This window comes from Lathyrus oleraceus, chromosome 3 (genome assembly GCF_024323335.1).
Source record: "Lathyrus oleraceus cultivar Zhongwan6 chromosome 3, CAAS_Psat_ZW6_1.0, whole genome shotgun sequence".
Taxonomy (NCBI): Eukaryota; Viridiplantae; Streptophyta; class Magnoliopsida; order Fabales; family Fabaceae; genus Lathyrus; species Lathyrus oleraceus.
The window spans coordinates 236,512,558-236,529,306 of NC_066581.1; the positions used below are offsets into that span (position 1 = coordinate 236,512,558).

The 16,749-nt window shown below is 34.7% G+C and overlaps 2 protein-coding genes and 1 non-coding gene across 3 annotated transcripts; 1 reads left to right on the top strand and 2 right to left on the bottom strand.

The window, feature by feature from the left end:
* Window positions 1-4,077: 4,077 nt before the first annotated feature.
* LOC127133005 (small nucleolar RNA R71) lies at window positions 4,078-4,184 on the top strand. Its single transcript, XR_007807006.1, has one exon. It is a non-coding gene; the product is annotated as a small nucleolar RNA R71 (small nucleolar RNA).
* Window positions 4,185-9,192: 5,008 nt separating this feature from the next.
* On the bottom strand, window positions 9,193-10,150 carry LOC127130627 (uncharacterized). Its single transcript, XM_051059599.1, has 2 exons — window positions 9,661-10,150; window positions 9,193-9,521 (listed from the first exon to the last, which is right to left on the bottom strand). The coding sequence occupies exons 1-2, from the start codon at window positions 10,148-10,150 to the stop codon at window positions 9,193-9,195; spliced, it is 819 nt and encodes a 272-aa protein (XP_050915556.1).
* Window positions 10,151-10,256: 106 nt separating this feature from the next.
* Window positions 10,257-12,212, bottom strand: LOC127130628 (uncharacterized). Its single transcript, XM_051059600.1, has 3 exons — window positions 12,143-12,212; window positions 11,802-11,871; window positions 10,257-11,538 (listed from the first exon to the last, which is right to left on the bottom strand). Exons 1-3 carry the CDS (start codon window positions 12,210-12,212, stop codon window positions 10,257-10,259), a joined length of 1,422 nt encoding a protein of 473 aa, XP_050915557.1.
* Window positions 12,213-16,749: the final 4,537 nt, after the last annotated feature.

A 16,749-nucleotide genomic window follows, 5' to 3' on the forward strand; every position in this document is an offset into this window, starting at 1 on the left:
CCTAGGGTCCAAAGGAGATAAAAAATTCTAAACAGCAAGTGAAATTCAACCAAAATCACATTCAAACAATTCAAAAGCAAATGCAATTGGTCCCATGCTCATATCATTCACCATTATCATTTCATGCACAATTTAACATTAATCATGCAATATGCAACCTCAAATGACCAAACAGAACTATCTCAATCAAAAGCATACCAAAACAATTCAATTAATTCCACAAAAATTCACACCTAAACAGGACACATTCAATGTATAGCATGTCAATTTTTAGCTCAATTGGACAAGAGGAAGTAGGTCAATGAAAATCAAGAAGTCCAGACACATTCATACAAGCCAATTCAAGGCATCCAAACAATCATCAACTTCCAAAAATCATAAAACAGTGACAACAATTAAGAAATGAATGGGATCAAAACCACAATGTCCTACAATGTGTCTAGAATGCTCATGTCAAATTTCATCTTCATCCAATGCAATATGAGCATTTCACAAATGAATTACCAACATGTGTCACACAAGGTTACCAAATGAGCCAACAGAGAAGAAAATTATCAATCAATTAGAAAATGCCACCGAAAATTCCAACAAAAATCACATGTAATCTTGACATACCAATGATCATTCATGCAAAAAATTGGAGCAATTCAATATCCCTAGGCCAGGAAAATAAAATCAGAAAGTTGACCTAGCTTGGTGTGACACAAATTGTCACACCTCTAATCAAAAAATCATAGCTAATCAACCAAGTATCCAAAAATCACAAACTCTACATGAAAATCACCATCAACATGTCCAGAATAAGTACAAAAAATTTCATCCATTTCTTTAAAGGCATGAGTATTTCATGAAGGTTTTGGCAAAGCATACAAAAATGTGACACATTTCACAAACCCTAGGCCAATTATTTTTCTATACATGCAAAAATCCACAAAAATAACCATTAAATTCTACATATCATCATGAGAATAATGCAAAAAATTCCACAAAATTTGGATGAGTTTTGAAGCCTCTATGAATTTTTGAAGATCACATAACAAAATGAAATAATCAAAAGAAAAAGAAATGAAATAAATCAATTAAATAATGGATAATGGCACGATTGTAATTTTTAATGGTCCAGGCAAAACGACGCCGTATCAACTAGCGGCCAGGAAATGTTTTCATTGGTTGCCGGTGGCGCCAAACACATAATTTGAAAACAAATCCAGAAAAATGGATCAAACAGGCTTTTGTTCATGTCCTTCGTCAAAAAATATCCAGAAAAATGCAGAAAATCATGATCCATGAATTTCCACCAAAATCAACAAATGGATAACCAAAAGAACCGCATGAACATGTAGATTCAAGATATGTAACTCATTTCTCCTAATTCCTAACATACAATCGGGATCGAGCATTTTAAGTTATGACATCAAACATTCGAAGCACGATATCTCTCTCTACAGTTAACCAATCCAAAAACTACACATATCATGATGATCTACAATGCATGAACTACAAAACGCATACGACAATTCAAGAAATGGTGAGATTCGATTTTGCACCTTAGGTTGAAGACAGTGATGATTCTTGATGTATTTTCGAGCCAAAACCAAAAACAGATGAAGAAGAAGGTTGAGGAAGTTGATTGGAAGAAGATCCTTGGCTCGAGGTTGCTCCAAATGAAAGAAATCTCAAAATGCCATTGTCATGCTCACTTGAAACAGTCACGATTTTGAAGGTTCCTTGCACAAATTCGATGAAACAGATGTAGAGCAAGGTATGTGGAAGATGAATCAACAAGAATTTTGCAAAATGATTGAGAATTGATGGAGTTTTGGTGAAAAATGCTTGATGAAGTTCTTGATGAATTTGGAGAAAATGGAGGGAAAGTTGGTTAGGATTCTTGTGAATTGTGATTATCCTTGTAATTCTGTTATGATTAGAACTAAATACCAATCCCTTAATCACTCTCTTAATCACCAATTAGCAAAAACTCATGTGATTAGCATAATATGAAACTTAAGTGCAAGTTCCAAAATGCCCTTGCCAAATATTGAACCATGACAGCTCATGACAGCTCAAACATCTTCTATATGTCATTTGGAGTGTGTTGCAAAAATCCTCACTTCAAAATTCCATGTATTTCTCAAATTGGACCATTTTGCCCTTGGATTTTAATTATTGCACTTGAAAATTGACCTTTTGCATTGACCATTTTTGATGACTTTTGATTATGCACCATGAAAGTACATGTGAAATGGAGTTTGCTCATAAAAAGATCACTCATTTTGGACATTCCATGTGAAAGTTATGCCACTTTGATTATAGGTCTTTTTGAAAATGAATGGACCATAACTTGTCAACCATACATGGGAATTTCAAGTTCTTGGACTTTTTGGAAAGGTGAGAACAAGATCTACAACTTTCATGTTGGACAAATTTCATTTGAAGCTTTTTTGGACATGTAATTTTATGGTGAAAAACTTTCCATTTTTGGAAACTTCCATTACAAGTCACTTTCTATTTTTGGCAATTTTTTGTCTGACTTTATTTTCTTCATTCTTAAGCTTTGAAATGTCAAATGAAGCTTGTTTCAACATGAATGAAGTGTATCCAACTCTCTCCCACCTCCAAATCCATAAAATCAAGCACAGTTGACCACAGTTGACTTTTTCAACTGATAGATGAATTTGGCAATGCACTGATCAATCTGAACCCCAATTCTCTGATGAAATGGCTCAATGATGAAACCCTAGCCTCCACAAGCTTAATACAATCATGGAATGATCCTCATATCCACTGTAAACCCCATCTCCTTGCTATGTCCTGATTGGCCCAATGCAACTGATTAGGGTTGACCAGTGGTCAAAACCCTAATCTCAAGGAATATGATCAATCTCCTGAATCTTCTAGATGATATCAAGACCATGATGATGATGATGTATCACTGCAACCAAGACCAAGACCAATCTCCTGGAGAACCAAACCCCTAATTCATAGCCCAATCCTCAGATAGTTGGTGATCAGTCAATAAAACCCTAGGCTTGCATCATAACCTCTTCATCTTCTGACCAAGACTTAGGAGGATGACTTGCACAATGTAACCACATGATATGCAATATGCAATGCCTAATGACCTAAAATGATATGCAATATGTTAAGCTAGTCCCAAGAGAGGGGGGCAAATTTTGAGGTGTTACAGTAGGTATATTTTCTTTAGAGGCTTTGGACTCGCTCATTGCTGGGTTATAAGGCCCTTCGTAAGCGGTCCCACTTTGTAATGTGATAGCGTTAGCTTGCCCTCGAGGGTTGAGTTGAGGTTGTCCAGGGAATTATCCTCCTGGTGTAGTTTGCGGGGCTTGGTTTTGTGCTACCTGTGAGATCTGGGTTTCAAGCATCTTATTGTGAGTAATTATCTGATCAACCTTAGTCCCTAATTGCGTTATCAGTTTGTTTACGTGAATGTTCTGGTTTAGGAATTCTTTATTTTGCTGAGTTTGGCCTAATATAAAGTTCTCCATGATCTTCTCAAGGTTAGGATTCTGGGGCACAACTTGCATAGGTTGATTTGGTTTTTGGGCTTGAAAACCTTGTGGTCTTTGAGGTTCAAAATTTTGGATAGGGTTCTGGTTTTTATAGGAAAAATTCGGGTGATTCTTCCATCCAGGGTTGTAAGTGTTTGAAAATGGGTTACCTTGGGCGTAATTCACTTGGTCGGTGTTCAGGTCGTTCAAAAGGTTACATTCTTCCGATTCGTGTCCTTTAGATCCACAAAGTTCACACTCTGTATGGACTACCACTGCGGTGTTAGAGTTTGTAGAAATATGTTCGACCTTAAGGGCTAAAGCGTCCATTTTTGCTTGCATCATGTCCATAGAACTTATCTCATGTATTCCACCTTGGGTCTCCTTTTTCTCTACTGATGCTCGTTCAGTTCCCCATTGGTAATGGTTTTGGGCCATATCCTCAATTAGGTCACAAGCTTCAGGGTAAGGTTTGTTCATCAACGCGCCACCAGCGGCAGCGTCGATGCTCATCTTTGTGTTATAATGGAGTCCATTGTAGAAGGTATGAATGACCAACCATTGTTCTAGGCCATGGTGTGGACAGACTCTTAACAGCTCCTTGTATCTCTCCCAAGCTTCAAAAAGTGATTCTCCTTGGTTTTGAGTAAATCTAGTTATTTGGTTTCGAAGAACAACAGTCTTACTAGGGGGAAAATATCTAGCAAGGAATACTCTCCTAAGGTCTTCCCAGGTAGTTATTGAGTTAGCTGGAAGTGAATCTAACCACGAACATGCTCTATCTCTAAGGGAGAAAGGAAATAATCTTAAACGAATCGCATCAGGTGAAGCACCGTTGGATTTAAAGGTGTCGGCCAGTTGGATAAAGACTTTTAAATGTTGATTTGGGTTCTTAGTAGTGAGACCCACGAATTAGTTCTGTTGCACTAATTGCAGTAAAGATGGTTTTAGTTCGAAATTGTTGGCAGGAATGAGGGGGTTTACTATACTAGAACTAGGTTCCTCGTTAGAGGGTTGGGCAAATTCCTTAAGAGGTCTTCGGTCGCGATTCTCGGCCATAGCTTTCTTAATTCGGATGAGTAAGAGGCGTGTACGAGTGTAACGTTAGGGTTCCGCTAAAGGATTTACTAAATTTCAGGCACTACGGGTTTTTCGCATTTACCGGCTAATAGTGCCTTAGTCTAGACGGTGTAACAACAGGGTACGAAATTTGGCGAAGTTGGTCCCCGACAACGGCGCCAAAAACTTGATCGCTATATTCGCATGTGCATGAATCGCGTCAGAGTAATATAAAAGATTATCGATCCCACAGAGACCAAATCATCAATCTATCGATTACTATTGTTATGATGTTTATCTAAGGCGGTACAAATGAAATATTAATGTCGCAAAATAACAGTAAATAAAGAAAATGATAAATATAGTGCATATAAAGATAGGCTTGAATGTATTTCACGTCAATTAAACGATGCTTCGATTGTCTAAATAAAACTATTTATGGGGCAATATTTTCTACTCTTGAAAAGAATCCATTTAACAGGAATTGTCGCTTTCGCGTATTCAGAACCGAGTTTACCCTTAAATTAAGGCCTTTTATTGTCACTTATAAAAGGTGCGTAGAAGTCTAAAGTAGTAAACCTATTTTTAAGAAATAAGACTCGCAAGCTTAGTTGAAAAGTGATTTTGATTCGGAAAGTTTACCCAAGGAGTTTCCTGATCTTAAATCTATCAACGCGTCCGAAAACAGTTTCAAAAATCATTTTTCCTTAAAGTGATAAAAATTCCTAGTTAACTAAGCCAGGGTGCTTTCGCACTCCTTGAGTAGTTAAAATTAACCAAGTTTGTTTTAGAAAACTCGAATTAAAAATCAAAACAGCCCCTAAAGCATTTCTACAGATGCAATATGTGAAACATCTCTTTAACCGCGATCCTAACATTCTAACCTTTGAAAGATTTAGCTAGACATGGTAATACAAACAAATACAACGATATTATACATGATGAAAAGAAGTTTAGAATGTAAGGCGTGAAGAACAAGTAAAGCGTGTAAAACAATTAAAACGAGCAATAAAGATAATGGCGAGAAAATTAAATAAAGTAAAGACAATGGCAGGAAATTAAATAAAGTAAAGACAATGGAAGGAAATTAAATAAAGTAAGACAATGGCAGGAAATTAAATAAAGTAAAGCATGACAAGGAATTAAATAAAGTAAGGCATGGCAAGTAAAATACAAAGGCGATTAAATTAGAACCTGCTCCAAACAGAGGCTTTAAATCTGGTACAAGGAAGTAAATGAACCTTTGACTTTGAAAATAAAGATGACGGCAAAATCAAAGTGCTCAAACTCAATTACACTAAGGTGCAATAACCCCTCGATGTGACGGATTACCGCTTTTACATATGATTTTATAGTCTTAGTGTTATAAACTAAGTTGGATGCCTTGAAAGTGAACTAGAACGACCTATTTATAGAGGAAGTCAACAGCATGCAAAGACCAGGATGCCCTTCAACTGCTCTTTAGTGGGAATGTGGAATTCAAAGGTGACGCCCGCCACCCCTCCATGGCGCCTGCCATGTGAGTAAATGGGGAAGTTCATGGGATCGTGGCAGTTTCCTCCTGGTTGAGGGCTGATGTTGAAGGAGAAGAGCGATCCAAAATGCAACGGAATTTAAAATTTCTCCTTTAGTGATCCTTACGAATGGCCATGATCAGTGATAGAATCGTTACCTCTTGTGGCGATTATAACCTTTATGCAGATCTACGCAGCGATCACGAACGTTGAACGATGACAACGCCTCTACTCAGTCCACACGAACGGATTCCTTCAATCTCAGTGATAGCTGCTACGAATGAATACTTTGAATGTGTGTGTGTGTATGTGTGAGAGAGAGAGAGAGAAACAAAATTGCAACTGCACAAATGCTTCAACACAAGGGTTCTATTTATAGAACCACTTGTGTGGGCTGCAAGCTAAAAAGCCCACTCAAGTGTATGTGGCCCATATCTTATAATATGCCAAAATCACTTAAGCACGTGGTACCTTACCATATTTTGTATTCTACTTAAGTACACCGTACCTTACGATGTTCTACAATTCACTTAAGTGCAACGTACATTACGGTATTCCTTAGTTACTCTATCTCTCATCAATCCGTCCTTTTGTGTGTGACCCTGTAGGTTTTCGCGGCATTGGCAATTATATTAAATCACATATTTAACATAATAAAAAGTGAGCGATATCTAGCAACACATTACTACTACCCAAGACACGAAAATGTCATGTGATCTGACAAATCCTTTTGTGATAATACTTATGCGTACAATTACCCTTTTACCCTTATGTCTATATTGAACACAAGGCATAGACCGTGTCATCCTTGTCCAGTTCAATATTGGGCCCATAGACATTTATCCTGTTACGCAGGATGGGCAAATTCCATCTAGGTCACTCATGTCCCTTAGCATGCTTCGTGGAGTACCCATCAACTGTCTTTATGGTCATCTAGTTACGGACAATGTTCAATCAGCAATAAGGCACTCGACTCTACATCTAGGGTCCATAGTGGTTTCAGGTCGAAGGGTGGTATACACCATTATCACCATGAGAATAACTTATGACACTTTGCATAACATTTTATATAGTATTCTCATAGCGGGTCAATCCAGTATAAATATTACTCTTAATATTCATACCTATGCTTAAGACTTGATAACTCCTTATCCATGATCCATCAGATGTGATCATCAGTCTATATACATAATAGTCTTAATGCTTTAATGTTATCCCACTTCACAATAAAGCTCGATTATGGATACTTTAAGAATAGTGTCCTTATGTTTAATGTGATCTCATGATTAAGTCACACTTGATACATTAAACGGACTATCTATTCTAGGGACTTTATTAGACAAACATAATAAAGAAAAAACCTTTTATTATTAATAAATAATTCAGTACAAGTACCAAAAGTATTGGCCTCTAGGGCTTACACCAACAATTTCCCCTCTAACACATTCCCATTAGTCATTGTTTGAGTAGGTTAATCAAGATACCATTCTTTTTATTTTCCAATCAAAGAATGAGGGAATAGTCTCCTAAACACCTGTTTTTCTTCCGCTTCTGGAGCTCTGATTGCACCGACAATCTCATAGAATTTGGTAAGGTGAGTGTATGGATATTCATGATCAAGCCTTGTGAAAGGATTTGCATACAAAATCTGAAGTATTTTAGTCTTTATCTCTGAGTGTCTGACATTGTTTGCAGTTCTAGCAAACTAAGCATTTCTCCTCAGACTATTAGTACAAGGACCTCTGGTAAGTTCTGGTTATGTCTCTGGCATGACTAGTGTAATAATAGGAGTTGTTGACGAAGTACCAACTGAATTTCCTTCACGTTATCTTCTTTCCTTAGCTAGTTGTCTTCTCCTTCTTGTTTTGCTATTAAGTCTACGAGTAGTTCTTTCAATCTCAGGATCAAAAAGAAGTTGATCTTCGGGTACACCTTCTTGCATAAATAATGTTCTAAATGGCTAACCAAGAAAATTAAAAAACACAAGGAACAATAAATGAGATAAGATATAACGAAACAAAATAACTTAAAACAAGATAATTTATTGCAATGCTTGCAATAGCTAACCGTCAATCCCTGGTAACAAAGCCATTCTGTTGAAAGTGTTTTTCAGTGAGTATTTGTTTTATCGTCTCCACGGGGATTGGTGTGATATTACCGCCTTTCTACAGTTTAAATATGTTTTAAGTAAGGGTTTCAATTGGTTTTGGTTTGGTGAAAGTAACATTCATAAGAGTTTGTAGAAATGATAAAAGTTTAGAAAGATTAACGTTTTAAAAGACATATCAAGACTAGATTTCATCAACCTATTTTATATGTATTCGATTAATCAAGCATGTGAACTTCATTTATAATCAACATAACCACGTATCGCTCATCTATACCGCTCATGTCTAAGACGATATTGTGATTTTTACCGTCTTGTGTAATCGACGATGTCTCAACCTATTAAACAATACAAATAACATTAATGATCCGATACAAAGTGAATATCAAATTCCACTTCCATGTCTAGACTTGGTCTTTGATAGATGATAAACTTAGGTCAAGACTTAAAAGATCTTTCTCAACAATGATTAAAACCATAAATATTCAATAAAATCAAAGGTTATCATCTACATTGATTATCAAGTTGTTTAGATACAAGAGATCAAAAGAAATACATACTAGTTTAGATTGACTACATCTAACGTTGATACAAAAGGATTTAGCTACCCATAACCACGGTAGCTTGATTTATAAGAAATAAAGGGAGATGAATGAGCATCCAAGTTGAATAACCGAAAATGGATGTGAATCCAGCTCTGATTAAATGATTGTAGCTTCAAATGCCTCAAAACTGAGTTTTCTAGGGTTTAGAATCAAATGGAATGGTGTAATATTGAGAGCAGGGCCGGCCCAATCAATTCAGAGGCCCTGTTCTAATTTTAAAAATGGATATATATATATATATATATATATATATATATATATATATATATATATATAATTTTAATGATTAAAAATGATAAACAAAAGATAATTTTATATATTAACCAAATGAAGTACCAAAAAGTTCAAAGGTATTATTTAAACTACTAAGACCATTTCTTACAACTTAAATTATCTAACTACATAAAAAGAGTCTTCCTATGAACACTTTTTGAAGCAAAATCGTCAACTAAGTCTTCATATTTTATTGTCTCCAAAATATCATTTTCAATAGCTATTAATGCCAATCCATTAAGCCTTTCTTGTGACATGGTAGACCGCAAGTAAGTCTTTAACAACTTCAATTTTGAAAAGCTTTTTTCTGCAAAAGCAACTGTCACAGGAATAGTCAATAAGATTCTATATGCAATAACTGTATTAGGAAAATAATCCAAGCCTTTTAAAAATAATAATATATCAGTAGGTCTTATGGTTTCTTCAGGCAACATTTCTCTTAGTAACTTGAACTCTGCAAAAAAATTCATTCCCATCAATATCAGATTGCTCATTATATTTTAATGTCTGCTTAAAGTTAGTACAACAAGACTTCAAAGTTACATCATCTAATGATTGTAACTTGTGAGAAGTAAATAAGAAACCAAAAATACTTTCATACTCTTGGTATTGCTCAAACCTCTTATTAAGAGAAACAACAGCTTGATCAACAAGGTAAAGAAAATAATTAACCTTGAATGGTTCTTCTTCTGATAGCTCGACTGATGGGATATTCAAATTCTCATCAAATTTCCTTTTTATTTTAATTATATGTCTTTGAGGAAATATTGGGGCAATATTCAGTTCCACCACAATTTCCTTAGTGTTAATCAATACCTTATAAAAACATGTTTCTCTATATCCCTCAAAATACGAAATCAACCCCTTAATTTTTTGCATAGCAACATCAATAAGCATATCCTTTTCCTGTAAAAGCTTGCTAACAGAATTAATTGCAGATAATATTTCAAACCAAATAATTATAGCCATCAAAAACTCAAAATCACCAAGCTCATTTGTTGCTAAGGATTTAGCTTCATTTTTTATTTTAGGATCAAGATCATTTTCTGACACTTCAAGCAAAGCTTCTGTAAATTCTAACATTTGAGTTCTTATAGCTTTGACACTTTCTACACGACTCTCCCAACGAGTGGATGACAATGATTTTGGAGTCAACCCTTTTACATTATCTTTCAAAAATTGCCATCTCTTAGTAGAATTGGCAAAAATTGTATAAATGCGTTGAACAACTCCAAAAAAAAATTCTAGCTTTAATACAAGAGTTAGCCATATCACACAATGCCAAATTAAGACTATGACAACCAGAAGGAGTATAAAAGGCTCTCGGATTTATGTCTAAAAATCTCTTTTGCACACCTTGGTGTTTTCCTTTCATATTGGACTCATTATCATAACCTTGTCCTCTCACGTCAAATAGGTCGAGACCAAGTTCTTTCAATTCATTTTGTAAAACATCAAAAAGCCCCTGACCACTTGTATCAATCACATTCAAAAATCCTAAAAATGATTCCTCAATATTAACAGAAGCTGAAGAAATATCCACATATCTTATTATCAAAGACATCTGCTCTTGGTGACTAACATCAGGAGTACAATCAAGTATCACTGAAAAATACTTTGCCTGTTTGATTTTTCTAATGATTTCAATTTTAATCGCAGAACCAAGCAATGAAATCAACTCATTCTGTATGTTATGCCCAAGATAATGAATATGAACTTTTTGAGTTGTAACACGTCTAACATGTTCTTGGATGATTGGGTCAAATTCAGCTAACATTTCAATCAAATCCAAAAAGTTTCCATTGCTATCTTCGTACAATTTCCCCTTAGAACCACGAAAGGCTAAATTATGTTTAGCAAGAAATTTCACTATTGAAATAACTCTTTTTAAAACATTTTTCCAGTGATCCTTTTCTTTCTCAATTAATCTTTGAGTTGTTTTATCAATAGTTTGAAATTTTTGCAGCCTTTTGCGATACTCATACCAAGTAGTCATATTTTTAACATGTTTCATGCCTAACTCGTGCTCTTTAATTCTTTCACCAACATATACCCAATCACTATAACCCTCATTTGCTAATTGTCCCCTAACAATCTCATTTTTAAAAACTTTACAACAAAAACAAAATACTCTATCAAGCTCTTTCGAATAAACAAGCCAATCTCTATCACACACCTCTCCATTTGTTAAAGCTCTAGTATACAAATTAGCCGTAAAACGTCTATTCAAACTATCTCTAGGACCCTTCACAATAGAATTATCTCTTTTAGAACCTTTCACAACTAATAAATCAATCAGTTTAGGTTGAAGACGATCCCAATTTCTTGGATCAAATATATCATAATCAACATTATCATCATCATCATCATCGGCATCATCATCATTATTAACTTCATCAACAATTGGCGCACTATCAAGATTATCATTTTCAATGGGCACACTATTAAGATTATCATTTTCAATGGGCACACTATCAAGATTATCATTTTCAAGGGGCACACTATCAAGATTATCATTTTCAATAGGCACACTATCAAGATTATCATTTTCAATAGGCAAACTATCAATATTATCAACATAACGACTTTCATTTGAAACTTGTGGTTCTTTGATTAAAAATTTATCAAGAGCTCCTACTTGAGATTGAATTAACTCTTCAATTTTTTTCTTTTTCTTACGTTTATCATTTCCACATTCAAATTTTTTATTCTTAGGAGGCATAATAAGAAAAACCTGAAATTTCTCACAATGTCTTTTGTGTCCGTCGATGATCTACTAATTATCCTGTTGTGAAATTGTGTTCCTACATCAATAACAAAAAAAAAATCAATTACATTAAATAAAAGAAATTATAAATTAATCATCAAAAAATATTAATAATTAAATCATGGAGAAAAGACTTTAATTAATATTCAATTATATTTTATTATGTTGTGTTCTTCTCTAATATAGTACCATAAAAAATTAATAATTATAAATTAAAAGCAAATTATAAATTAATAGTAAGAAAATAAATTATATGTAATTAAATAAATTATAAATTAATCATAAAAAATATCAATACTAATACATACTAATTTTGCTTTGAAAGATTCCAAATTGCAATTTGGTCTTATGAGAAAAAGTAGGTATAAAAATCGTCATCAACACCAACAGTATTCTTGTTTTGAATTTTGATACTACTGAGTAGTATATACAGTATACTAGTATCCCATTTCACCCTAAAATTTTATTTATTTATATATTATAATTTTATAAAGAACACAAGTTACCCTCATTTCCACCCTAAAATCTAAAATCTAAAATCAATATTGATACAGGAACTAAAATAGGATTTCATCATAAAATTTAAAATAAATCTAAAATTACTATTTTTTCTATCTTCAAAATCAAATAATCACAATAAAAATAAACGGAAAGTAACTAATTGAATAAACTAACCTCATAAAAGAGAGGATTGAAAAGGAAAAATAAGATATATTTTTTTTCTGGTTTCAAACAGCTCTAATAGAGAAAGAGAGAAGAGAATAACATTTAAGAGGAGAGAGAAGTGAGAACGTGTGAGAAAGGAGAAAAAAAACGTTTGGTTTCTAAATATCCTATTTTTCTGCATTTAATATTTTATTTATTATATGTGAATACAAAAATATTTTTATTTATTAATTTTTTTATATTCACTAATAATAGTTAATTTGAGGTCCCACAAAAAGTGAGGCCCTGTGCTACTGCACGGCTTGCACAGGAAAAGAACCGGCCCTGATTGAGAGAGTGGGCAAAAATCAGCAAAATGACATATTTGTATAAAGTTGTTAATCCTATCTCACCTAGCAAGCATGAGCTCTCCCGAAAAAAGCCACCTTTTTGGCCCATCACGTGTCAAATTGCATCAAACCATCTTAATGAAAGTATCTGATCTCACCCGACGACCATGCACTCGCCCGACAAACTCAATTGCTCAAACCCTCGTTAGGTGACCAACACGAGTGTTTCCCATGGATTTTTATCTTTTGACTTTGCTTCGAGCTCACCACCTCTCACCGAGTGAGCTCGTTTCCTACACGCTACCTGTCGTCGGGCGAGCTAGCTCAAACTCAACATATTTGGCTTTGCTCCTACTTCATTGTTTTGTGTCCTTTCTCTTTGATTTCTTGGCAAATTTATTGCATACTAGCACACACATAAGGGATACCAAAGCCACGTGCAATTATTATGATATCTCACACAAACTTATGGATTTAAACAATCGAAAATGCAAAAGAGTTCGAAAAATGCCAAGTTTTAATGATAAAATTTAGTCAATATTGAAATTCAACAGAGTCCCACCAGTGGAAGGATGACTCTAGACGAGGTATGCAAGAGCGATACGACATGTATACTCCTATGATTGTTTCTCGAGAGAATATCCACCAGGACTGTGTTAGCACATAATTTAGGAAGGACGAAATCCGAACCCCTTACCCTGTCAGGAATCGTCTCGAATTAACAAGTCAAAATATTGCCACTTTCATAGAAGTCACAGTCATAACACCGACGACTGCATCTTGTTGAAGGATGCCATTGAAACAATGTTCATGAAGGGTATATGTAGCGGGAAATTCATGATCATCAAGCTATGGATAAGCTAGAGATCAAATAACAAGAGTCGTCACCCCGCTTTTATTGTTTCCAAGGGGAAAGGGAAAAAGTACGAACAAAACCCAAAAGTAAGAAGTTTTCAAATCAAAACTAATAAAATGTCAGAGATTACATGTAAGGGGGTTGGTTACACAGAGGGAAGGTGTTAGCACCCAAAGTGTCCTAGGTACTCCTAGGGAGCCCTTTGTGTGTGCATATGTACTTGGTATAAAGTGATGTTTATAAACAAATAGAATGGGGGGATGAGAAAAGAATTCATTAATTATATTTTTGCATTTGATAAGACCTTTGATCTTGTGCCTATGTACCAACATAAAAATGAGGGATCAAACACTACGCCAAATAAGGGAAAAGAGGGCGCTTATTTTGGCCTATAACAGCGCTTTTAAGCGCCCTCTAAAGTGGCGCTGGCATAGGTAAAGACAGCGCTTTGTTTTCCTGGAGAAAGCGTTGTCTAAAGTGGCCCTTTAAGGGCCACATTATAGTGCGCTTTCAGAAAAAAGCGCCCTCTGGAGTGGTCCATAAAGGGAAACCTTAGAGGGCGCTTTATGGAAAAAGCGCCCTCTAAAGTTGTCAATGTAAAGTGTTTAGAGGGCGCTTTCTGGAAAAAGCGCCCTCTAAAGTTGTCAATGTAAAGTGTTTAGAGGGCGCTTTCTGGACAAAGCGCCCTCTAAAGTTGTCAATGTAAAATGTTTAGAGGGCGTTTCCTACATAAAGCGCCCTCTAAAGTGTTAAGCGCCCTCTAAAGTTGTCAATGTAAAGTGTTTAGAGGGCGCTTTCTGGATAAAGCGCCCTCTAAAGTTGTCAATGTAAAATGTTTAGAGGGCGCTTCCTACAGAAAGCGCCCTCTAAAGTGTTAGTTATTTTAAAAAAAATTGTTTGAAAAACAGTGGATATTTAATTGGTAACCTGTTCGCATGCTGCAAAAGTGTAAAATTCATATTGATTTCATCCTTTAATCCAATGTTATACACCATTAATCCATTGATATATACAACATGAATCCATTTATATACAACATTAATCCTCCATATATACAACATAATATATGATTCTTTGATCAACAATATACAACAACATATTCATGAGTTAGTAAAAGTACAACAACAATATACAACATATATACAACAACAGCATACAACAACAACATTCCATACATATATGTACAACAATATACAACCTAGCTATATGATTCTTTGATCAACAATGAATTGACACAATTCATCCTTCATTTCATCCAAATGAGCTCTTGAGTAAGATTTGTATTCCTCAAAGTACTACAATTAAGAGAATAAAACATATTCATGATTTAGTAACAAATTAGATGAAATATCCGATAATATTAAAATAAACCCTAAGTTATTATTCCATACCATTTTTGGGATGTCTATACGATTCAACGCAATGATATCTCTCATAAATCTCAATACAAAAAATCCGCAATCGACCGAATTATTTTGCTGAGGACACTACACAGAAAAACAAACAATATATATATAGTTAATTTCTTACAAACACTATTATAAGCAAAAAAACAAACACTATTATAAGCAAAAATAAGATACTTAATATATACCTGAACTCTGATCCAGGTAATGTCCTTCCTATTGCGATAATTCTTTTTCGATCTAAATTTTATTATTGCCCTAACAAAATAAAAACGTATATTGAGATCAATCTGACAGACATAATTAAATATACAAATACACACGAATATTTAGGGGAATTTCACTTACGCGTCAACCGTCTTCTTCATACTCGGATATTTACTCCAATCACCCGATAACGAATCGAGATAATACACTATTAGTCTCGAAAGATCCATAGCAACCAACACCCAGTGACCACTGTAAAATAAAACAAAAATTTAGATGAATGAAAATTTTCTACGTAAAAGATATACATAGATTAGAATGAAATTATTAGAAAGAAAATCTAACCCGTTGCCAGAATTAAACGGTAAAAAATACAAACTGGGTGTAGTATTATCGCCGGCCGCCATGAATCTATCGACTAGATCATTCTTTACGGATGTTGGATTTTTCGTTATTAACGTTGCGTTGATACGGGAAGCAGCAATAAAATTGAAACGGTTACACAATTCAGTTCCCCGCAGCAATGTTACATACATATACCTTAAATAGAAACATAATAAACATTAGACTACTCATTGAAATGTGTAAATAAATTGTTCAACTAAGTAAATTATAGATTGATCGGAGTACCATATGTATGTATGAATGACAGCGATGCCCAATTCGTCGTGTTCAAAAAGTTGTTGCATGTCCTCCTTTGCAATTATTTCGAAATGAGCAGCTCCGAAAACACCTTCATCAAAATCTATACTACGAATGGCCCCGTGCATAATATCGGACTCATTCACCATTTTCTCAAGACGCATCATAATTTGAGATTTTGTCCCAGACGTCGTTGGAGGAATATCGTTACCAGCTTTTTTCAACTTTCGACCGGGAACCTAAAAATTCATATAAATTAAATCATGACTTTTTGTGATGCAGCAGAATCGTTGCGTATATAATTCAATAGGTATATATATTTGTACCTCTTTTAGAGATGCAACCGACTCGATGCGTCTTGAAATCCCTTTACCAGCTTTATGCGTGGGTCTTGTAGGAGTCTAACATTACCATGTAATAAGGATTGATTAAATATCATAATTGTAGCTGAATTGAAATGTGAATACTAAAGATTCATAATCATTTAGAACATATATACCTCGGCATCTGGGAAAATTAGATCTGACGGCCATCCAACAAAGGATCCGACTGCTTCTCGCATCAACGTTGTCTCTAAAACAACGTCAGGTAATGGTAGAAGCGCGTCGGTATCTAATACAAGGTCAACCGAAACTTTCATATATCCCACCGGGAGGGGATTATGGTGAAGTAATTCACCCAAAGTGTTGTGCACTTTTCCCTTGCCAACCATGCGATAAGTTGGTGACGATAGATACAGCTGACAAGGTGAAATGCCCTAAACCAATAATAAATGTTATTGTTAACGTGTATATGTGTCAAGTAAAAAA